Source organism: Triturus cristatus, chromosome 3_2 (genome assembly GCF_964204655.1).
Source record: "Triturus cristatus chromosome 3_2, aTriCri1.1, whole genome shotgun sequence".
Lineage (NCBI taxonomy): Eukaryota > Metazoa > Chordata > Amphibia > Caudata > Salamandridae > Triturus > Triturus cristatus.
In genome coordinates, this window is record NC_140584.1 from 453,927,986 (window position 1) to 453,951,394 (window position 23,409).

At 42.9% G+C, this 23,409-nt stretch overlaps 1 protein-coding gene across 2 annotated transcripts in view; it reads left to right on the forward strand.

Annotated features, from left to right (window-relative positions):
• ABCC8 (ATP binding cassette subfamily C member 8) overlaps window positions 1-23,409 on the forward strand; it is a 1,425,084-nt gene that overhangs the window by 1,003,526 nt on the left and 398,149 nt on the right. For both annotated transcript variants that reach the window (XM_085648067.1, XM_085648068.1), the window contains 2 exons: window positions 12,299-12,424; window positions 22,653-22,746. In XM_085648067.1, the coding sequence (XP_085504193.1) occupies window positions 12,299-12,424; window positions 22,653-22,746 (220 nt within the window). The remainder of the gene's footprint in view (window positions 1-12,298; window positions 12,425-22,652; window positions 22,747-23,409) is intronic.

Below are 23,409 nucleotides of genomic sequence, written 5' to 3' on the forward strand. Positions count from 1 at the left end.
CCTGTGACCACCCGGATGCGAAACCGACACGCCAGCTCCTCCGCTAGCATGGGAGGGTGTTGGTCGGGTAGGGAAGCAGCTAGGCTGCGCATGAATGGGCTCCCCACACTTCCCCAATGTAATATAATGTCATAGTTTATTGTACAGTTAGTTAAAACCTTTACAAAAAATATGTCTCATTAATGTAATACCAATTTAAAACAAACAGCTGAAAACAGAGATACCCAAGGTATTTAGTTAGGGCACACAGAGACTCTAGTGCATCTCATTGATACAAGTCAAGACAAACAGATTGAGAGTTAGCGTAGGAAACAGCTATAAGCACATTATGGTTAGCCTTTCGGCTCCTATGGGGGTTAGATAAAAGCCTTGAGAAACTAGAGTACCAGGCAGGCTGCCGATGTTAGTCAAGAGCTTAGCAGCAAAGGAAAGGAACTGATCTTTATTAGTCAGGTACTTAGTGGCAAGCAATCACAATTGATCAGTAAAAATTTGCATAAAAGGAGCAAAAGCAATAAGTGTTAGTTGGACACTTGCAGCAAAGCAAAAAAAGGAGACCATGCAAGCATGTAATATGGCTAAGCCAATAGTATTCTTGGTAATTAAGGGAACAGACTAAAAGAGTGCTATCAAATGATGTAGTGGTCGAAAGCATTATAAAGCGATATCAAAGTTATTATAGGTGGCCCTTGCATAGCATTCAGTTTTAGAGACCTGAACAGAGTCTGAAAATGCAGGGTGCAGGACGGTCAAAGATTGATCCAAGATTACGTTGGGGAAAAGGTGATAGCAGTCTGCATAGCATTCATTTTGGCTGCCAGAGCAAATATAGAAAAGCAAGGCTGCAGAAGCAGCAGCGAGATGACCCCCAGTAACTTCAGAAAGCTGAATACATTAACACACATTTTACTACAGAAGAATATATAAACGCGCTAAAAATTAAACCTTACAATGCATAATAACTTAAAGGTTAGAAATATGTGCCTTTATTTAACGTGCCAACATGAAAAATGCTGTTTATTTTCTGCAGAAAGTTTTCATTCCAATTGTTTTCTACTTGCTAGGCACACTATTCATGTAAATAAATGCTTTTCATAAAATAGTGATTTAACGTTAAAATCGAACTCTATGGCTTGAATTTTTGTGAAATATGCTGTGTCCTGGAAAATGTATTCCTTCTTTCCTCACACACTCCAAATGACTTCACTGTACTTAGATTGTTTTATTTTCTATATAGGCATAATGAACAAGTGTATTCTTACGCTTGCTGTAGCTTACATTTCGTGATCTAACCATACATACCTGAATTTGAATGTCCCATTTCATAGAGTTCTACAGTGAGAAACCAGACGGCTAGCAGAGTAGGCTTGCAAAAGGTTCTTATGAGAACGTTCGTAGGTGTAATTTTTTGTAAAAGGTTGTGCCATTTCTAACTGACTTCATGTTGGCGTGGATTTTTATTGTGGGAATTGAGGGCAAAGACAGCGGACCATCAGAAGACCTCTCACTATTGGATGAGGATGATGACATTCACCTGTTTTTGCAACATGTTTAGCTGCTTTCCATTTAGTACGTGTTCCTAGCTAGAGAGCTCAAGAGACTTCCCATGCATCCCTAGCCTGTCATGCCCATTGGCACTTTGCTGTGATAGCCCAATTTGCCATAAAGTACTGTTTGTAGTGATTTCGTTGTCTCCCTTACCTTTGTGAGGAGAGTTTGTGTTTATACTGATCATAGCTACTATTGTCATTCATTCCTTCTCCCTTTTCATAGATGGTTGCTACTGCAACTGTCAGGAGATCTCGGCTAATTCTCCAGAAAAACCCTTTATGGGGAGTTCATTCTTCATCTTAGTTATCTGAATTTGCTCTGAAATCTACTTGCTCTTTTCAAGGTAGAACTCTTTATGGGCTCTTGTTAGGATAGAATAGGTCCTTTAGTTTAGAATAAGGACGATAACCTGAATGCAACACGCTGTTTTTATTTCTCTAGGCTTGTTCTAACCAATTTTATCTCCTAATATTTCTGCAAACAATTTGCCTCTAATTCGAATAAAAGAACAAAAATGCTGTCTAATCTACTAAATGAGAGAATACATTTTTAAAACTTCACCAACTATAATTATTGATGTCTTTTGATGTGTAATGCTCCATTCAAACACAGTGACAAAGAGCCATTAGCAGAGAAAGGTGCGGTTGTTCCAGGTTCGATAAGTGAGTCGTAAGGTAGTAGCATTTGTGGACATTTTTGAGAGATTTCCATGCTAGCAATGTTGACTGGTGACTAGGCATTCCATGTAGTGTTCATTTTTGAGCCCTAGTGAATGGAAGGGCGAAGTGCTTGGGCACCCATTGAATATCCCAAAAGTACTTCAAATGTTTAGTGGCAGCTAAACCGTGAGGTGAGCGATTTTGAGGGCCCACTCAAGCCAACAATGGCATTAACATTTTGCATATAGTATGGTATGCAATGGATTCGAACTGGTGCAGAGACAAGCATGGAATATCTCAAGAGTACTTCAGATGTTTAATTGCAGCTGTGCAGAGATATGAGCGGTTTTATGGGCCTGACTCTGGGCCACCAATGGTATGAACGGACCACAGTTTTGTCACAGCTGCCTGGATAAATGTGGCCAAGAGCTTGTTTATAAGATTTAGAATTGGTTGTTTGCCACTTCGATCGTTCAGCAAAAATTGGAATAATATCTCTTCACCTGATTCATGCCCAGCTTATGGCATTAATCCTGAGACCATTGATCATGTGATGTTTGTATGTCCTGAATATCGTTGTCCTGGATATCGTTGTGCTGGAAGAAAATTGTTGCGCTCAATCTGTTTGTCCTTGGGGGTACTAGATTTTAGAGATGCAAAAAGAATATTATTGACTGATACATCTGGTCCGGTTGTTTTTCCTGTGAGCCGGTTCTTGTTTAACATCTGGATTCAGTGGGAGACATTTTTGAAAGTATTTGAAATTCCAGTATTCTCAGTGCATGGTTTGTTTTAAGGAAACAATTTTAAGCATTTATGCATCATGTATACATGTTTTCTAGTTATTACTTATTGGCTATTTCTCTTTAAAAACACTTTTCTGAACATTGCACTTTTAAATACATAACAAGTTTTATCCATCAGGAATTGGAGAGAATTTTAAAGTTTTTCAAGAAATAAGATTATAACTTGAGGGAATATTCAGATAGTTTGAGAGTAACATCAGTAATGAAATCATATTGTGTGTGGTTGCTAGGGCCAAGTTTTATGACTGCATTTTCCTATTTTATTCACTATATTTGAATACCAAGTTACTGAATGAAGCAAAATTTGCAATATCTATTATATGGACATTTTGTTCCTTTGATGGTTTAAAACCAAATGAAGTATCCTGATGACGGTTTTGACATTTAAAGTGGTATTCTCTGGTATCAAGCTGGCAATTAGGATCTGATGGCACGTTTGAACTCCCCAGCAAACCAAGTCTCTGAGAAGCAAATCTTTTCTTAGCTTAAGCAACGAGCGGCAGATGCATAGAATGTGAGTGATGGTTTCCGCACCAAGACTGCAAAGACGACACATTGCTCTTTGAGCTGTAGTGTTCCATCCCACATATTCTATCCGCCCGGTCTAAGTGCTACAAGTCTGACTTAAGCCAGAGCAGGTAGGTGCAAGTGATATAGTTCTGCTGGTTCCATAGGGTGTAGGAATTGATTTCTGCCAAGTCGTGAGAAAGCTTCCTCAGCGCTGTCAAGTCATCCAGCCCTGAAAGCTTTTTGCTGTGATTGCTGTGAGCTTTTTGAATGCAGATTCAAGAGTTGTTTTCCCCAAGCTACTGTGAGCAAAAGGTCCTTCATTTTGATCTGGTGATGGTGCTTAAACGAGGATCCTGAGCTGTCTAAATCTGGCCAAAGAAGGCCATTCATGGTGTCTGGTGCAGCAAGCCTGAGCCTGTTGCAGAATTTGAAGAATACTCTGCTTCTGACCCAGGATTGATTTATTATGTTGAACTCAACCCTTGTTTGTGCTGGTGATGCTCACTTTGGCAGATACAGAGTAGTTTGGAAATTTGTGAGATGATCTCGTCTAACAATGCGTCATCAATGCCCAGGGTGATTTCACTTCCATGAAACAGTGCAGGAGTCACCTATGCTTTCGTCACCTGGAGTAAGGGGTCCAGGCTCGGTCCCATGAGGTTCTGGTAAGAATCGTTAGGATGAGAATGAAGCTAGTGCCTTCCATTTTCAATCAAATCAGGTGAGATTTAAACGACCCTTGACTTTCTAGAAGAATGCCCAGGTATCTGTACTCAGCACTGTGCAGAAGCTGTTCCCCATTAAGATGCCACCTGCCACAACCTGCTGATTTCTTTCCAAAAGTAAACATCATAGTTTTCTTGGGGCTTCTTTCAAGACTGTTTCTGATGGTATAGTTGTACAAGCAGGAAATTTGGCATGGATGGCCGATTTGACTTAGCAGCACAAGGGAATCCTCATATAGCAGGTGTGTGTCATGCAGTGGCCTCTCAGTTTAGGAGGATGACAGTTGACTTTGTCTAAGGCCTCCATCATTTCAGATAACAGGTTGAAAGGCATGGGGCCGAGTGCACAACCTTGTTGCAGCCCCATGTTTGTTAAGATAGTCCTCAAAATGCACATGCCATCCCCCAGTCTGAACTGTACCCAGGTGTTTGAATACAGGTGCACATTAGGGAAGAGGTGTGGTGCAGCGGCCAGGATGCCTGACTCCGTGACACGGAGGCACATCGTTCGATCCCTGGTGCCAGCGGCTAGTTAGCCCAGCACCTTGTGACTCTGGGCAATAGCTCACTTAATCTTTTGGATGTCCCCCAGCGCCGGGAAACCTCTCCGGAGGTAGCTGTGCGATTTACAAATGCTGGTATTTCATTTAATATTTCAATCGAGCTAAGTAGGTTAACTTGGAGGATTACAGCAGTTTTCAACACTTGGAACCTCTGGGAACACTGTCAAATTCAGCTTTGAAGTCTATGAAGCAGGAGTAGGGTGTAGATCCACTCCTGACGGCTTTGTCACGCATTAGTGCGGGCGCCAACAGGTTTGTTGTGGTATCGCAGTTGTCTCTCAAGCCACTCTGATTTCTGATGATGATCTGCGCATTGTCTGCCCAAGCTTTCAGTCCATTAAGCAGAAGGCTAGCAAATAATTTAGCGTCAGTGTCAATGAGTACAATAAGGCGATAATGGCTGGGATCAGCTTTAGGACCCTCCTTAAAGATGGGTTGACTAGTTGATCTTCTCAAGGAGTCTGAAATACAGTTTATTACCAGGCAGAATCTAAACAGAGGCCACATTACCTTGGCAAAAAATGAAGAATCAGATGCAAAGAGGGCTGTTGGAAGTCCATTAGGGCCAGGTGCCGCATTTTCGCCTGTTCAAGTCTAATCCGTTCCTATGTCAAACTGGTTACTCAAGTTTTTAGCATATCGTTGACAGGGTGTGCCACTGGCAGAGTCCTGCAACAGACTCCCCAATGACTGCTTTCAAAATGACTGATGGATTCATTGTCTGATCTCGGCTGGTGATAAGTCATGTAGTGACAGAAAATTATAAAGAACATTACTTGGATACACTGAGTGAAGATTTAGAGAGATACACATGTACTTCAAAAGCAGCCAAACTGATGCTGTGTCAATGATGATGCAGGCTTGATTAACCCTAAATGAAAATAAGCTTATTGTTCATAAGCCTAGCCTGAAGGACGACCCCCAGAAACAATGGGCTGCCCATAAATTTGGTGCTACCTATGGGAGATTACTAGCTACTAAACAACTAGCAATGTATATGGCAGCTAAGGAAAATGGACACTTACTCTTCACGACCAGAGAAACCATAGTAATAGCCCTCCCCAAATCTGAATGGGATCCACTGTAAGTGTCTTTTTCCCATCTGTTATCAATGTTAAAACTACTAGATAAGGTTGTCGGTATTGCCTGATATGTTACATCCAGACCAATCAGATTTTGTTCCCCACATAAACACATCTTCTAATGTTAGCTGTTTCTTTCATATAATGTACTTCCAGTTGAGACCACTACAGACATGAAGAAGGTGTTTGACACAGTGAGCTGGAACTACCTCTTCACCATAATGAATAGAATAAGACTTGGTGAAGTAATAATGTCATTGACCTAGTATTATGCTCAGAACCACTGATTAGGACCGGGAAAACCATGTCCGAATCATAGTGCTTCAGCGTGAGGCTCAAATATGGTAACTCTTGAACACTTTTTTGTTCGCTCTGGCTTTGGAGCCACAGGCAAAGAAAAGCCACCCCTAGGTAAATTGATTCAGGGGGCTACAAACATGTGATGTTCCTGGATGCAAACTATGGGTTCCTCAGAACGATTTGATGATCTGCTCGGTTTAAAAGTCAATGTAGTAAAGCATTGTCTCTATCCACTCAGAACCCTTGGCATTCTGGCTATTTAGGGCTACCCCCTTTTTCCCTTAAGCGGGAGCAGATGCCTTTTCGATATTTGGGTCTACCATAGGGACTCAGACTTTGTATAGGTCAGTTGGAGCCAGGGCTGGCTTTACCTCTGGTGGCGCCCAGTAGGATAATCTTTTTTGGCACCCCCCATGACCTCCTTGGATTCCCTCACCACCACCCGGCAAAAGTGTCTCTCATCTCTCTATAGCCCCCATCTCTCACATACAAAGGTTGGTTTTACTATTCCATTCATTTATGAACATAAAATACTGATCTGTTCTTAGCAGCAGGCATATTAACCTTCTGCGCTACTTTATGGCGAGGCAAAACTGCGACTACACAAAACTCCGATCTCTCCCTCTATCAGGTACATTAATAACAAGAGTTATCTTGACATTTGTGTTGCTATATGAAAGCTGGGAGCACAAGGAGTTCTGCAGCAGTTGCTTTTAAATTGTAAGTTATTGATAGAAACAGCACCCCACCCCTGAAGTCAGTGCCCCCTTCCAGGTCATCACCCAGTGCGGCCGCACCGGTCGCCCTTCCCTTGAGTCACCCGCTGGTTGGATCAGTACATCGGCGAAGACCCACTAATCTTAACTCTTTTGGAAGGGGCGACCATGTCCTGTGCTGGTCAGGGTGGAAATTGTCAAAATGATAGTAATGCCTTGTTTTCTTTACTATTTCTCAAATATGCTGATATGTCAATCCAGACATTCATTTAGGGCACTGGACACAACACTAGCTGACCTGATATGGAGTGAATGCAGACACAGAGCATCTCTCTTCAAGCTCCAATTACCTATTATTCAAGTGGGCTGGGAACACCAGAGTTGAATCATATTATTTATCTGTGCACTTGCAGTAAGTAGACAAGTAGTTCACTAACCCTAACATGGAGGAAACGTGTTATCTGCGAGGCACACCAAGTGAAGTAGAACTATTGTCGCAATTGTTTAGGTAGCATAATTCGAGTCGATATTGCCCCAGACCAATAGGTACAGCTATGCATTGCTAGAGCCGCACCTTGTATGACACTAACACAAAAATGGCATATGTTCCTACCAACGTTATGCCTTCAAGTCTTTGTGGAAGTGGCCAAGATAAAATGCATTATGGACCAAAGGGGGTATCACAAGTTTCAGAGACTTGTTTGACATAGGCTCATTTCACACATTCTTGAGCCTACAGCAGGTGCACCTGATCATGACAGGACAATTTCTAATTTATGGTTAACTCACGAGAGTTATTTGAAATATCTGGGACTGTGTATCAGGGAACACAAACTCATGAACCATTAAATACACTTCTTTAATCTAGGTGGCAACAGGGTGATGATTTCCTTACTATCACAGTCACATTAAAGGCATTACATGAAAATAGGATGAAAAACCTGGAGAAGATGTGTCCGAGTTCAAGTGATGCTCAGCTGTAGGGTTTAAATTAATTCACTACAATGTCCTGTACAACACACATGTAAAGCCTCAATGCTGGCAAAGACCTGGTTACAGCACAGTGTGCAGACATGGCATTCGTAACAGAAACATGGGCAGCTCTTAGCTCAGGTCCAGAAATGGTTGCAGCCAACCCACCCCCCCGGCTACACCACCTACAAGCTTGATAGATAATTAAAAAAAGGAGGAGGGTTGGCAATATTCTATCGGGATCATTTCAAAACAACCTTTGAACCACTCACCACACTTGGGTTTGAGGCTTTAACCTTTTCAGGGCTTGCTGATCTATCGGCCTCCGGGACCAAGGGGTTGTTTCACAGATAGGCTCAGCTTGCTAATGGAATCTACCATTACCAATGCTAACTATTTTGTACTGGGAGATTACAACTTTCATCTGGAAAGTGAATCAGACCCAGATTCCTTAAAACTTATGGAATCCATGAATACATTCGGACTATCCCTAATCACTAAAGGTCCGACGCATTGAGCGGGATATATGCTAGATGGGATTTTTTCCAACTACACTGTTACTACCTTATTCCCTTCTTTTCCCCTCACCTGGTCTGACCATTGGGCAGTTAACTGGCAGATTCAGACAGAGAACTGCACGATTCACAGAAACACAATTAAAAAGAACCCAAGTAGAGCATGGCACAAAATTCGTCTGGCCGAACTGAGGGATGCCATTTCCCCTGGGCCCTGGCAATGTGTCGAGAATATGGAGCAGAGTGTGGAAATTTTTTCAATCTGGCTAAACTCAGACCTGGATATAGTAGCAACAATCAGCCATAAAACGGCAGCCCAAAAAGTCTCTCAGCCATGGTACAATGAAAATCTTAGGAGATCAAGGCAGAACAAAGATGGAGGAAAAAATATATAAAAATAAACTAGCAGAACATAAAAGAAACATTGCAGCAGCAGAAACCTCTTACTACTCTGAACAGATAAGAGCAGCCTGCGATGCAAATAAAACCCTTTTCCTAGTCATAAACAAACTGACTACACCTACCAGCCCAAATCATGCAGTAATAAATCAAACATTTTGCAATGAGCTAGCAATTTTCTTTCTGGAAAAGGTTGCAAACATTTTCTAAAGCCTTTCAGCAAAGAGAGTAGCCGGTGAAAAAGTTGGGTGTGTCCCCACTGCCGCTACTGACAATAGCCATTTCTTTACTTTTAAGGCCCTTTCAGAAGAGCAACTTGTAAAATTGATTCCACTTATTAAATCTGGGGCACCACAAGACCCCTGTCCCCCTAGGTTTATGCACATGATTCCTGCACAAGTGGCACAATATCTGGGCCATACACTGAATCTCATGTTGGCGGGAAGAATCTTCCCGACACACTGGATACATGCATCCATTCTGCATCTGCTAAAGAAGGACAACCTGAACGCGCTGGACCCGCATAACTGCCGCCCAATTTCAAGGCTCCCTTTTGCTGCCAAGTTAGCGGAGAAAGTTATGAATCAGCAACTTTCAGAGTACCTAGATGAAAATATGCTTCTGGACGATGCAGAAAGAAACCAGCACTGAGTCAGCCCTGGTAGCAGCTACAGAAGAGATTCAGGAAGTGCTGGACAGGGGAGGGACCGCGGCCTTAATCCTGTTGGATCTTTCCACGGCATTTGACACTGTCAGCCATGATATTTTAGTGGATTGTATGCGTAGCCTAGGGATTGAGGATGCAACCTTAGATCTCCTCAAATCCTTTCTGGTAAGCAGACAGTATACTGTGTCAATGGGCAACTTTACATCTAAGCCTTTCTCCCTGCCCTGCGGAGTCCCTCAGGGATCGGCACTTTTTAACCTTTATGTTGCACCACTTGCGACAATCATCAAAAGTGCAGGCTTTCACCTGGCGTCTTACGCTGATGACACCCAAATTGTGGTGTAACTGGCTAAGTCTGAAAACAACTCGGGCATGGCACTCAGAACTTGCATGAGCAATGTGAGTAAGTAGATGGATTACAACTACCTTAAATTAAATGTCACTAAAACTGAGGTTATCCTTTTTGGTAACAACCCCTCACTCTGGCTGCCGTAATGGTGGCCACCCGAACTGAACTCACTTTGTGAACCCGTAAACAAAGTCAAAAATCTATGTATCCTGATAGATAAAAAACTGAAGTTTAGGGACCAAGTTAATAAAATTACATCAGCCTCTTTCTTTTCGCTAAGGCTCATAAAAAAGATTGAAAAATTCTTGCCCCCTGAACTTCTGAGAATGGCTATCAGCGCATTGGTTCTTACCAAGATAGATTATTGCAACAGCCTCTATCTTACTCTCGCCGTGGGTTTTGAAAAGAGGTTCCAGACTTTGCAAAACGCTGCTGCCCGGTTCCTCTTCAAAATTCCCAAACATGAATCAGCAACAGGAGCCATCATGAAACTACACTGGATGCCGTTTAAACAACGATGCAGGTTTAATGCTTTCTGCCTGGCCTATAAAGCATTGCATGGACTGGGGCCAGCCCATTTCAGAGAGAAACTCAAGTGGTACATACCAGTTTGGACACTACGCTCATCTGATTGTTCCTCCTTTCAGGTGAACCAACTGGGGTGGAAAGAGCTTCTTCAGGGCCACAGCAGTGCTGTGGAACAGCCTCCCAATGACACTGAAAGCTGCTCCCTCCCTACTCACTTTCAGAAAAGCCTTAAAGACCTGGTTGTTCCCACAGGAGACATACAGTCACCCGGCCCTGGCAAAACTCGCTGCGGACATCTAATTCAGCAACTTTCTCTGTTCCTACAGTGCCAAGATGCCTATCGGCAGTAGTTTCACTTTATAAAATATATAAATGAACAAATAAATAAATAAATGCTTGCACAAAATATTTCTGACCGCTTAAGATGTCACACAGGCAATGCTGCTCTTTTGCAAATGCTGTGGTGATGTCCGTCCATCCAACATTATGGATGAGACATTACTAAGGCACACTACTAACGAGCAGGGTAAATATATTTAACCCACAGACATCTCTGTTGGGCCAAATGCCAGACCCAAAAAGAAAAGAATGAGTGTGGTTTAAATGGCCTACCACTATTTTTAGCTATGCAAAAACTAGCAATCCCACAATGCCACACATGTACACCTGTGAATTGGTATCTTTTGAAATAAGTGGCGGCTGAAAATACAACCATTACACATCTGTAGAAAACCAGAGGAGGATTCTCATTGGTATCTGTCTCGGACACAATACTGTGAATCTCATTTAGGAAAATGATAAAATGCCCACTTGAAATTTGGATGTAGTGGGACTGTCTAGAAGAGGTGAGACACTACACCAAAACAGGGGTCGTCGATTGAATCAGGTTGTTTAAAGAAATATGCTGTCACCGTTATAATCCACTATTCTGTGACTGTGTGATAATTAGTAACTAAGGGCTAATTCACAAAGGTAAACTTAGACTTTTGTGTAAGTTGACATTTGTTTGCTATTCACAAACGAATATCTGAGCACGGACATAATGGTACTACTCATAAATGCCCTTTGTGAATTCCCAAAGTTGTAAACTTAGACGTTTGGTCAAAGTTTCAACCACATACCTAAGTTTACCTTTGTGAATAAGGCCTAATGTTTTTATGTGCCCGAGACTCGGCACTCGTAAAGATACTACTCGTAAATCCCTTTGTGGATAGCAAACAATCATAAACTTACACTAAAGTGTAAATTTACCTTTGTGAATCAGGCACTTTAATGGAACTGCGTATGCCATAATTAGTTCCTTAATTGCTACCTAAACTGAACCCAGTTCTGTGAATTAATTACTGCCTCACCTTCATTCATAGAAATAAAGGGAAGTGTATTGACTGACATGACTGTGTATGATTTATGCATAGTTCGTTTGCATGCCATGATGAAAGATTCATGACCTGAATAAACTAAATAACCAGTTATACATCAATGTCATATATCACATTAATGAATACCAATGAAAATAATTAAAGAAGACATGCAAAGTCCTAGAAAAATTAAGGTCTAATATTGTGACGAGCACTCGGGACTGTGAGAGACATCATGCATTCTCCTCTGAGTGGCCTTACGCTAACACAACATGAGTATGCTTGTTATTTGTATGTATGTATGTATGCATACATGTATGTATGTATGTTTGTGGTATTTATAGAGTGTTCACCTAGCTACATGAAGAATAGCATTGGATGGACAAAGGTTTTTCATAGTTAACATATAGATCGGCCAGTAAAAGAAGGAATTGTAACTGGGGAATTCAACTTCAATAATGTGTATATTGTTTCAAGAAACCATTCAACTAACAAACCTGGGTCTGACAAGCCTGATTATTTTAGAAAATGATAAATAAACACTTAAAGATATTTAGCATAACCAGCATCTCCTTCTGTATATCTTTTGGATTTGTAGATAATAGCAATGAAAGACGGTACCATTCAGCGAGAGGGAACACTGAAGGACATTCAGAAATCAGATCCGGAACTCTTTGATCACTGGAAAACACTGATGAATCGTCAGGACCAGGAACTGGAGAAGGTTTGTTCTTCTTGTGCTCTTACCACTTTACCAATGGCACCTGAACATATGCAGTTATCATACAAGACAGGCTGTTACTTGAGTTAGTAGCAGACAGGGATATTGTCAAACGTTTAGCCTCCCGTTGGTCCATCTTTCATGCGTATCACTGTAGTCATCAATGGTATAATGCATTCAGTCTTGTGCTTTTGGTCCTCCTATGTTATGAAGTCCCATGCTTAGGGCAGTGGCAGAATTTTGGTGCTTTCTTGCCAACTGCACTACAACCCTTGAATTAGACAAAGTTGCCATCTTTCTTGATTGTACCCTGTAGCACCCATGGATAGGAAATGAAACTAATTGATGACCAAAAACAAATGGTCCTAGACCTGTACTGCTGCCACTGTTTGGAGCTGCTGCTGCGGGATATAACTCAGGAAGATCCATATCTGTCATGGAAGAGGGTTACTGAAGGTGAAATTCACAATGGAGGCAGCTTGAAAGGAAGATCAGGTTACTCAAGTGGCTCACCTGCCCAGCTCTGGTTCCACTGCTCCTGATGCACTGAAGAAAGCCACACCCCATGCTTTAATCTTTACATTTTTATGTATTAGCAGTCCCTTGAAGCTCTGTTAATATTTAGTCCACCTATGCCTTTCATCTGCTGCAGAGCTTTCATGCTTGAGTAGGTGTTAAGTACAGTTGGAACGTGGCTTATTACCAGGTGTAGGTAGATACCTACCACTAGTAATAAGACCACAATCAAAATATAAGATCCAGTCAAGGTCTCAATAAATTATTCAATAGCTCAACCCTTGGTATTTGGCTATGAGCAGGCAGGCTTAACTCAGGAGACAGGTGTGTAAAGCATTTAAAAACACTAATAAATTAAATCATTAAGACACAACACACAATTACAATCCAGCACCAATTTATAACAATAAGAAATATTTTTATGATTAAAATTACACCGAAATGACAAAAATCCAATGTAGGGAACTGGAGATATGAATTTTAAAAGAAGAAACACTTTCTAGTGCCTAAAAGCCAAAAGTGCCACTTTGGAACTTCTGGCCATGCTTCACCGGGACAAATTCAAAGTTTTCAGTTGGAGGTGAACAGTTGGTTCCTTATTGCTGTAGATGATGCAGACGGGTCTCTTTTAACCTGTTGCTTTCGGGGAGTCCATTCCTTCTCTTTTAATGCAAGGCAAAGTCTTTAAAGCTGTAGTTTCCAAAGTCTCCAGCAGGTGCAGTCATTCAGAGTGTAATCATCTCAGTGCCGGCCAGGATTCCAGCAGGCTAGTCCTTCTTTTTTTCTTGTAGTTTCAGGCAGGGATCTGAGTTGCTGGGCAGCTCCCACATATTTATCCAGTGTTTTTGGGTGACAAGCAGGGGGGCACCCCTGACCGATGGGGTGCAGGGCGCCACCCTCTGGTATTACCACTTCCTCCAAAGTGTGGCATATTCTTGCCCCAGAAAGCACTATTCCTTTAATGTCCAAAATGTAGAAACTCTCTCCTGGAGGTTAAGATCTGGCTAAGTCAACCCACTGGTGTAGCTACTTTTCCCTAACACTTCCCTTCTGGCCCCTCTGCAAATTCAATTACTGGAGCTCCTGTCTGGCTGGGGGTGCAGGAAGTGGGGGTGAGCCCAGTCCTGTCCTAGCTGTCATTCCCTCTTTGAAGACCAGTTTGGCTACCCAGCCCCCTTCCTGCCTTTTACTATGCAGCTTGCAAATCTCCTCCCATCAGATGTCATTTGTCTCGACACTTCACATCTCATCAGAGCAGTTTGGCGGAACCTGCCAAAGGCTGCCCAATCATGAGAGTCTGCTGGAAGACTGGATTTTAGTTAATCAGAACAGAAAGCTCTATAACTTATTTTCTATGATTGTTATAATAGATCTAACCTTGGCAGGTTGTTGGATTTATTCTATCATTTTAATACTTTGAAGAATGTTTTTAGCTGGCTCCTGTTAATTTGTATAATTTATTGAAGAATTCCCATGTTAAAGTATGGTGCCAGTGTGCTAAAATGAGGAAAAAACGAAATTGGCAGTTTTTCCCTCAGCAGGGCATATAAAATATATTTTATTATGTCCCTGCTTATAAGCACAAGGCTTCCTACCCTCCGCGCACCTATTTTAGGGGTGATTTATATGTAAAAATAAGGTAAATTAAGACTTTGGAAGTACCTTTAATTCAAAAGTCGAATTTGCATATAATTTACTTTTAAAGCAGCCCGCAAGCACGGCCGCCTTTAAAACGACAGCAGGCAATGCAGCAGCGTGCATTTAACTGCATTAAATCTGCTGGGCCGCTAACTCTTCAAGCCCTACCATATAGTAGATGCTTACAGGTAGGTTGTCATACCAATTGAATTACACCTAATTACCATATGCCTTATACACGAAGCACTGGTCCGGGATTTGGTTAGCAGAGCCCTGGGCATAATCAGAGATACTCATAGAAATTGAGTAGAATGTCAGATGAAAGTCACACCTAAACTCACAGAAATCCTTCTTAAGTGTCAGGGTTGGATTGGGATCACAATTAGGCTCTGGCACTCCCAAGAAAGTGGCCACATTCCCAGATCGTGCCTTTGATGGACCATTATCTGGTTAGTCACATTGGATCTGGCCAGTTATTTTATATTATTATTTTTTGTAGTTTTAAATAGTGTGAACTCAGCCCAAAGGTGCTGGAGAAATGTACATGAGCACCAGTTACATTACACATGATCAAATTCATTTGTATATAGGTAGGGATATTAAGTGATTTGGCCAGAATCACAGGATGTTGAGCTGATGCTGTGACTCGAACCTAACTCCAGCATCAGCTGCTCTGACACTACATCCAATTATTTTTCCTCCAGGAAAGGTGAACCCAGTGGCGGCTGGTGAGGTGTGTGAGTGTTGAGCTGGGCTTGGTGGGGGGTGGTGGGGGAAAGACATTTGTTTGGGAGGTTAGTCCCCATTTCCTGTGTAAATCTTTTTAAATAAAAAAATTAGATAAAAAACTGGCCAAAAAGGAATATCTTTCTTAGGCCTGGCTTAGTAGGCAAGCCTGACTGCCTTCTTTAGCGATGTGTGCAGCAGTCAAGAAGTGTGTGATTACATGTCAGGCTGATATATTTATTATAATAGGATAGGTAGGGACTAATAATCACAATTGTAATGATGTCCTTTATATAGAACAGTTTCTAAACTTTCCAAAATTCGCATAAAAACCAACATTCTGTTTTCTGTTAAACAGTCCCTAACATAACATAATGTGTGTTTGCAAAGCTCACATTCACCCCTAGGTATCTTGGTGCTGAATAACAGTTTATTGTTACCTAACTCAATGGCACTCATTTTATTTACCTCAGTAGGATGATAGGCTCAGTGAACCCTCCAGGATTTGTACCTGTGGCCAAGATGTTAAATACAGGCCCCTACAGTGGACGCATTAGTCCACTAAGCCACCAGCTGGTCTTGCCTATTCAGTGTGTCCTTCATGCCCCGATGCCACAAGATTCAAAACCTCATTTGTGTAGCTGAGAACTACGGATGTCATGGCATTTTTTAAACATCATACCTGAGAGCCCAAGTTATGCCTCATGCGTGCAAGTGAAGGAAGCAGAGAACATTCATTATTAGGCTTGTCTGTGTGCAGAGCTCTCACTCTGCTCCATCTGAAATCATCCTCTGCTGGGCATGGCATCTCTCTTCACACTCCTGGGCAGCCTGGCCCACATGAGGCGTGCTCACTGCTCCCTCCTGTGTTCGTGCATCTGCATTTCACCAGACCAGGCTTAACCTCCCGGTCTCGGCACATCCCCCTACACTCTGCAGTCTCACAGGGCTGTATTACCCTAATCCTCCTACTGCCAGTGCAGCTGCTCTCACCTCTTCGGTGCCGTGAGAGCCCAATGTTGTGCCTCATACACGCTGGTGAAAGTGAAAGAAGCAGGGCACATTCCTTAGGCTCGCTTCGCTTGTCTCTGCACTGCACTCTCACTCAGCTCTAGGCAGACTGACTATCCCAGGGACAGCAGCAGGACCACCACCAGACCCTGAAATAGGCCCAATTAAATTTTATTTCAAAATGGGCCGGGGCCCGGCAGCTGACACTTGTTAGGTCTCGCCTGACCCAGCGCATGCGCTGGTCTGTCGAGACTTATTGAGAGGGCTCCAAAAAGTGCTACCACGCCAGCCTAGAGCTACAGTGCACGTGCGCGGGCGCGCGCGCCGCGCTTTACCGCGATTACTTTCACTTTCGCTGCCCAACGGCCGCTTTGCATAGCCAATAGGTCTCGCTTTTGGGACCTTATAAGTATTTAGTTATGCAACTGTTGCATGGCTAAACACTTATAAGGTCCCAAAGGCGAGACCTATTGGCTATGCCAATGCTTGTTTTTACCTTACTCTGCCGATGGGCCCGCCCGGTCTGTCGACTCCTTCGCACTTACAGACACGAAGTCGACGAGTCAGAGTGAAGTCACTACACAAACCTACAGTGTTGTGCCTGTGCGCACGTACACTGCCGGCACTACTGCTGCTATAAATGAAATCAAATCAATGATGACGTGAACAACGCTTCAGCACAAAGGAGCTCAAAATTGTGTTGAGCTTCTAATCACGCGCGCAGTGTGTGGCAGTTACACCACAGTCGATGAGAATCTGCGCAGCCTCGTTTCCTTGAGACACACCTGGAGCCAGTTTAGTACCCCTCCCTTTCCCAACTTGTCACAGGGTGGATCCCACCCCACCGTGGGACGAGTTCGGAAACGGTGGGATGACAATGCTCTCCACTCCCTGATTGACGGGGAGACTTGGCGAAACCGGGCTTAAATCTGAAACGCCCGTGGCTAACTTTACCCGAACGTCATTAGGGGTGGAGACTAGGTCTGGATGCTCATTCTTTGCTGAGCTGATGACCTCAAAGACCTCAGGGCTGCGAGATTGTCAGCCTGGCAAAGACTTGGGCCCGCCCAGGGGGACCAACGCTGCGAGTCATCTTCCTCCACTTCCATGACGTGAGTGGGGCAGACAGTGCCCCAAGTTCTAACTAGACTGCATCAAAACAGTTTTTTAGCATTGCTATAATTGTGGTGTTTTCACTGTAAATGTAAAGGGGGCAGAGCCCCAATGCCCTCGGACAGAAACCGCCACTGGGTAAACCCACAGCGAAGCTTATGCAAACACCCCCACCTACCCTCAACAAGGCCTAAAAGGCACGGGCCAAGGTGACAACATCCCACTACAGCCTCAGGGTGATGACCTTGGAGGAGAGGGGTCAAGAAAAGCACACAACTGATGGAATCCATCAGGGCTTAGGTGAGAATGGCCCAACGGTACAAAATCACCTGACCTCCCAGAGAGGGCCCTGCATCCTCCCATCCTCTCTACACCTACCATAGCCTAAACAGGATGGTCCAGCAAGGAATGACACCAAGGTGAGAATGCCCCAATGGCCAAATCAGCATCTGGCCCCCAGCCTCAGTTTACCGCATGCAGGGGGTGCCCATGATGCTGGCATCATATTAAAGTGGCCTGGCGGGTACTGAGAAGAAAGTAAGGGCATATTTACAAGCCCCTAACACCACAGGAGCGTTACTTTTTCTGTCGCTCCAGTGGCGTTGCGTTATTTCCGATATTTTCAAGGTGGCGCTAAGCCACTTAACCTGCTTTAACTCCACCTTGTAAATATGCCCCCTTCTGCCGCAGTCTGCTGCAGCAAAGAGGCTGACAATGGGTGTTGCAGTAGGTGTTCCACCACACCACCTATTGCTTTTTGGCGCTACCCCAGGTTTGTAAGGCTGGGGCAGCGCCAGAAACTAAGGCCATGTAATGCCTGGTCTTAGAATGGCGATACAAGGAGAAATGATTAATTTCTCCTTGTTTTTTGCTCTTCCATGTGTGCTCCATTCTGCAGCACATATAGAAAGAGCAAATCGCCATGAATGATTGTTTATGTGCAGGAAGGTACCCCTTCCAGCACATAAATAATCGCAGAAAGCCTTGCAACGTGACAGCAGGGTGCCTGCGCTGGCACTAGGCAACTATTTTAGCGCCAGCGCTAGGGGAAACACAGGGGTGCGCTATATTCTTGTGATTACGTCACATCCCTGCGCTTTGAAAATGTCAGAGTTTGGTGTTGCGAAATTTGGGCTAATGCTGTGCTCTGGCATTTTCTTGTAAATATCCCCCTAAGTCTCTTGGGTCGGTTTACAAAGGCCCTAAAAAACCGGCACACAGGTAAGTAACCCTGAGGCGTAAAATTTGCCAATGCCCTACTGCCCACCTACCCAATCGGACACTGTCAAGCATCCAACCTACACACAGATAAGACATCACTGTCAAGCGGGCTCACCCTGGTGAGGAAATAGAAATAAATAAAATCCCAGCTAGGTGAGCAAATCAGGGAATGCAGCACTGTTTACCGTCACTGCATGGTGAATGCATTACAACAACACGGTGTGTACTTAACTTTACACTTTCCGTCTGTTTGGCACAATGACCAGTGGAAAACAAATCCGCTATGTACTCTTAATTATTTAGAATCCTGTATGCCTGATGTAACTGTTAACTGCACTGTTGGGGTGAGTTGTATGTAGAATTCGATAGCAGTGAAATTATAGTTGGTTGTGAGTGTAACTGTTTTCTAGCTACTGTCTCTGATGAACTCAACCAAGGCTTAGGTTTCACAAGTAATGGTCAGTTAGTTGTAACTGAGACTAAGACTGAAGTAATTATCTTTTAATTGGTAACCTGAGAAAACACCCCACGTTTCATACATGAGGAAACTCTGCCACTCTTCCTCGAAGCCACCTGTTGAATCTACTTTCCAAGTAATTTGTATTTGGTTTCAGGCAACTGAGTTCCAGGAATTGCCTATATGAGTTAAACAACTGTTTATGAATTAGTTATTTGAGTCAGACATGCGTTGAGCAAGTCTCATGTATTTTAACCAACATTTTTTCCAGTTTTCTTGATGGGTCATTGTAGCTGAAGCCGGCCCGAGCTTGGCAGCTTCTTTGTTCGCGGGTCACAGCAGGGGTTTTAACTCAGATATTCAATTTGCATGACTGATAACACTTGTTTTTATTCCACTAAGGAGACTCCCTCTTTCTGATCCTGGACCAATACCCTATTTAGGAAGGTGAATAATCCCTGTTTGGTGTCTTTCAAAGCTTAAGAGATAGGCAAATCTCAATATCTCAGCTTCGAATAAAATGCCTAGTCTTTGAATTGCAAAAATCACACATCTCAATGAAATTGAAAGAAACAAAAATATTTTTAGTGACTTGAAATAATTGCAAGCACCACCACCAGAGAGCTGTGCTTTACCTGAGACAAACAAAGACCCCATGCTGGTCCGAAAAAACGTTAACCTATTTCAAAGCAATTAAGTTCTTCAGTATGTTCAGTTTCAATTCTATAGTGCCAAGAGTTATTTAGGTGCAGGTGCACTTAATAACATCCCATTAAGATAACATACAACATAGGCGCCAATTCCGATGTCGGACGGACTCAGGTCCGTCCAACATCGGTCAGGAGCCGTAACCGATCGACCTGCTGTCATCGGTTACGGCCCTGCTAGTACGATGCAACCGAACAGGGTTCGGTCGCACTCATATACAACACAATGCAAGCATGCATTCCGAGCGGAATGCATGCTTGCATCGTGGAAAGCAGGGCTGCAGTTCATCCCTGCACCCTGTGGGCGGAACCCCAAGGTGGCTGCCCCCGGGTGCAGGGATCCACAGAGGGGCACCATAGGCAGCCTCGCACCCATAGGGGCCCTACTGGGGGCCCCCAAAGACAGTTTGAGACTGCCTTTTCGTGCCGGAAAATCCGGCACGAAAAGGCAGTGAAAAACTGCCATCGTACTCCCTCGGTCGCAAAGAGTCGGCCAGGGTAGTACTGAGGGATTTCCAGATGGCGGACGGGCTCTCCGAACCTGTCGTCCGCAATCTGGAAATCCGGGTTGGATTCCTTTCCGACCGAGCCCATCAGAATGGCTCTGTCGGAAAGGAATCCGGGCGATAATGTGAATAAACAATGTTACATTTCCAACTGATTGCTAGGCAACTATCTTTCTGCAAATGTTTTCAGGACCCACACTGTAAAGGCCCCAAACTTGAGTTGCAGAAATAATTTTTTATGAATATTGCTAGATGAATACATTTGTCATAATTGATAATCAAACAATAATACCAATAAATTCTTCCATCCAGAAAACTTAGATGGTAGGCTTATATATATATTATTATGCACTGCAAACTAAGCCTCCCATTACTAGCAGATAGTAAAGTACAACGCCCACCTTCTTCTCCCATGACTGTCCCTTCACCCCCCCTCCATAGCCTTTTTCTGTGCTGGTGGCTGTAAGTCGTAGCCAGGCCAGGTGTCAATGGGTCCTTGGGAAAGTTGCTATTGAGAGAGCTAAGGAGCTGCAGGCTGGCATGAAAATTGGGAAGTTCATTTTCTTGGTGGAACACGATTGGGACCAGAATAAGGGCTGAGTGGGCATAAATTGGGTAGTTTAAAGGAACTGAGCTGAAGAAGTATGCATTGGAAAGTAGGAGACTGCAAGGGAAATTGTGGGTGGGTAAGCTAGCGAGGTAGGAAAGTTTTAGGCAAGCTGGGAGGTATGCCTGGTGGAGTGGGTGATCCAACCTGAGTAGGATTAGTATTGTGTGAGAAGGAGGAGACCTGCGGGGCACATTTTAAATGGCCTGAAAATACAAGACGGGTCAAATACTTTACAGAGTGGAGCAGCAGGGACATGAAAAAGTAATGCTCACTGCACCGGTGTTCATACTTGATTAGAGTCAACTTAAATAAAGCCTTTCAAGACAAGAGATAACTCAGAATCAAATATGCAGTTTAACACCAATATTTGGTCTAAGTGACATCAAGCAGCTCTTTGATATTACCAGTATGTTCCTGCAGCTCAACATGGCTGAAGATGGTAACTGAGCGAAATACTTACCGTGCGTATTAAAAAAGTTGAGTTACAGGAACACAAAAGTTGCACCTGCTGAAGGAAACACTGACAAGATACTTAGCATCTTGAGTCTGCAGAGTCTGAGACATTGTCCTTTGTATAAATGACAGCAATTCAGGTCCTCGTCATAATAAAGGGAAGAGTAGACTAGAGGCAGGAACTCGAGAATAACATATGATATGGAAATGCACATTTAAAATCCAGCCATTAAACACTCATGAAGAAAAGAATACTAACCACCAAAGAGAGACAGTGCTCAGTGACTGGATCTATATTATCTATATCTTAACCCGGGGCCATTTCTACCAACTACTCGCAGAATACTAATAAGAGCTAGGAAAGATTCTTGTTGTTCAGTGGTACAGTAAAATACTCCCTTTGTTTTCTGGCTGGGCACCAATCCCAGCTCGACCTTAGAGATTGCCCATGTACTAACTTGCATAAACAAACTATGTTACATTTTTTTACTGTGAATTTTAAAAAATATATACAAAAAAAAAATTTAACTTACGGCTCTGTATTCAAACTTACCACCCCTTATTAGCACCACCAGATGATGAAACGTGTGATATGTGCCTTCATTTCTTAAAGTCGCAGTGCCCTGTAGGAGGTAGATGCTTTTAGATTAATATATTGCTGCTGCAGTTGATTGATGAATGGCTATTGGGATTTGTTTCAGCTTGATTTTTTTCCATTGAGACTGTTGGTCATTTTTACCCCAAAACAGATGATTTTATGTATCTTATTTGTGTGTTTTTATGATACAGTCATTTTAAAGATGTGGTATGTATTTTATTGATATTTTTGCACATCTTGTATGATTGTATGGCTGTTTGCAGCCAAATGAAGTGAATTCTGATTCTGACTGGACCAGAATGGTAAATGCTTTCAAGACCTGGATTTACTCTGCCAGCTCCTATCAATTTGATAAGCTTGACTTGTTATTTAACAAACATGACCTTCCTCCTGGTAGGGAACAACACAGGCATAGCTGGAGGATTCGAACATCCTTATGTCAAAGAACACAGAGAAAGGTGAACACCTTGATATTCATCTTTAAATGTTCTTTTTCAGGACAAATGTAAGATAAACAACACAGACTAGCTATATAACTAATTAGTGAAGTTGAATTTATGAATATCGCCTTTATAAGATGCTTGTCTTATTTTTTTTTTATGCAAACACAGTTTTATTTTCAAATAAATAAAAGATCTCTATTAAAATGACTGAGTGCTTTTTTATTATGTTTAGGAAACTATTATCGAAAGAAAAGCTGCAATGGAAAGGAATAATCTTCGCAGGGCTATGTACTCAAGAGAACTTTTAAGAGATGATGAAGATGAAGGTAGGTTGCATTTTAAAATAAGAAATGGTCAAACATGATTTTTGTGCCACAGAGCAAGTTCAGGAGCATGGACCATGTGGCTTTTTCTCACCACAGCGCCATCCACAATTAGGCACCATTTAAAGAAAGGCTCTTCCTTTTCATGCACCATGTATGAAAACAGTTGAAGAACGGTACACTAAAGTAAATAAAATGATGAAGACTTGATTGTCAAGACAATATTAACGCCATTGGGATTGGGTTCCTAAATAGAAATTGTACACTCAATCAATCAATCAGGTGTTTGTATAACGTAGCTACTCACCCGTGAGGGTCTCAAGGTGCTGACCCGTCTGGGCGTGGAGGTTCAATCGAAGAGGCAGGTCTTGCGGTCCTTTCGGAATTGGGTCACCAACGGGGATGGCCTGGGGGGGAAGGGCAGGGTGTTCCAGGTCTTGGAGGTGAGGTAAGAGAAGGATCTTGTTCCAGTTCTGGTCTTGTGGATCCGTGGGACGGTCGTACCAATGTTCTGTACTGTATATTTTCAATCACTGAGTATTTGAGCTTAGACTGGGAAGAGATAACTTTAATAATGTCCCAGGTAAGATTGTTTTTTACATCATACAAGGAGGAGTTCAGCTGTGCAGTAGACTCATTGTCGCTGTCAATGCACTGAACGCTGGT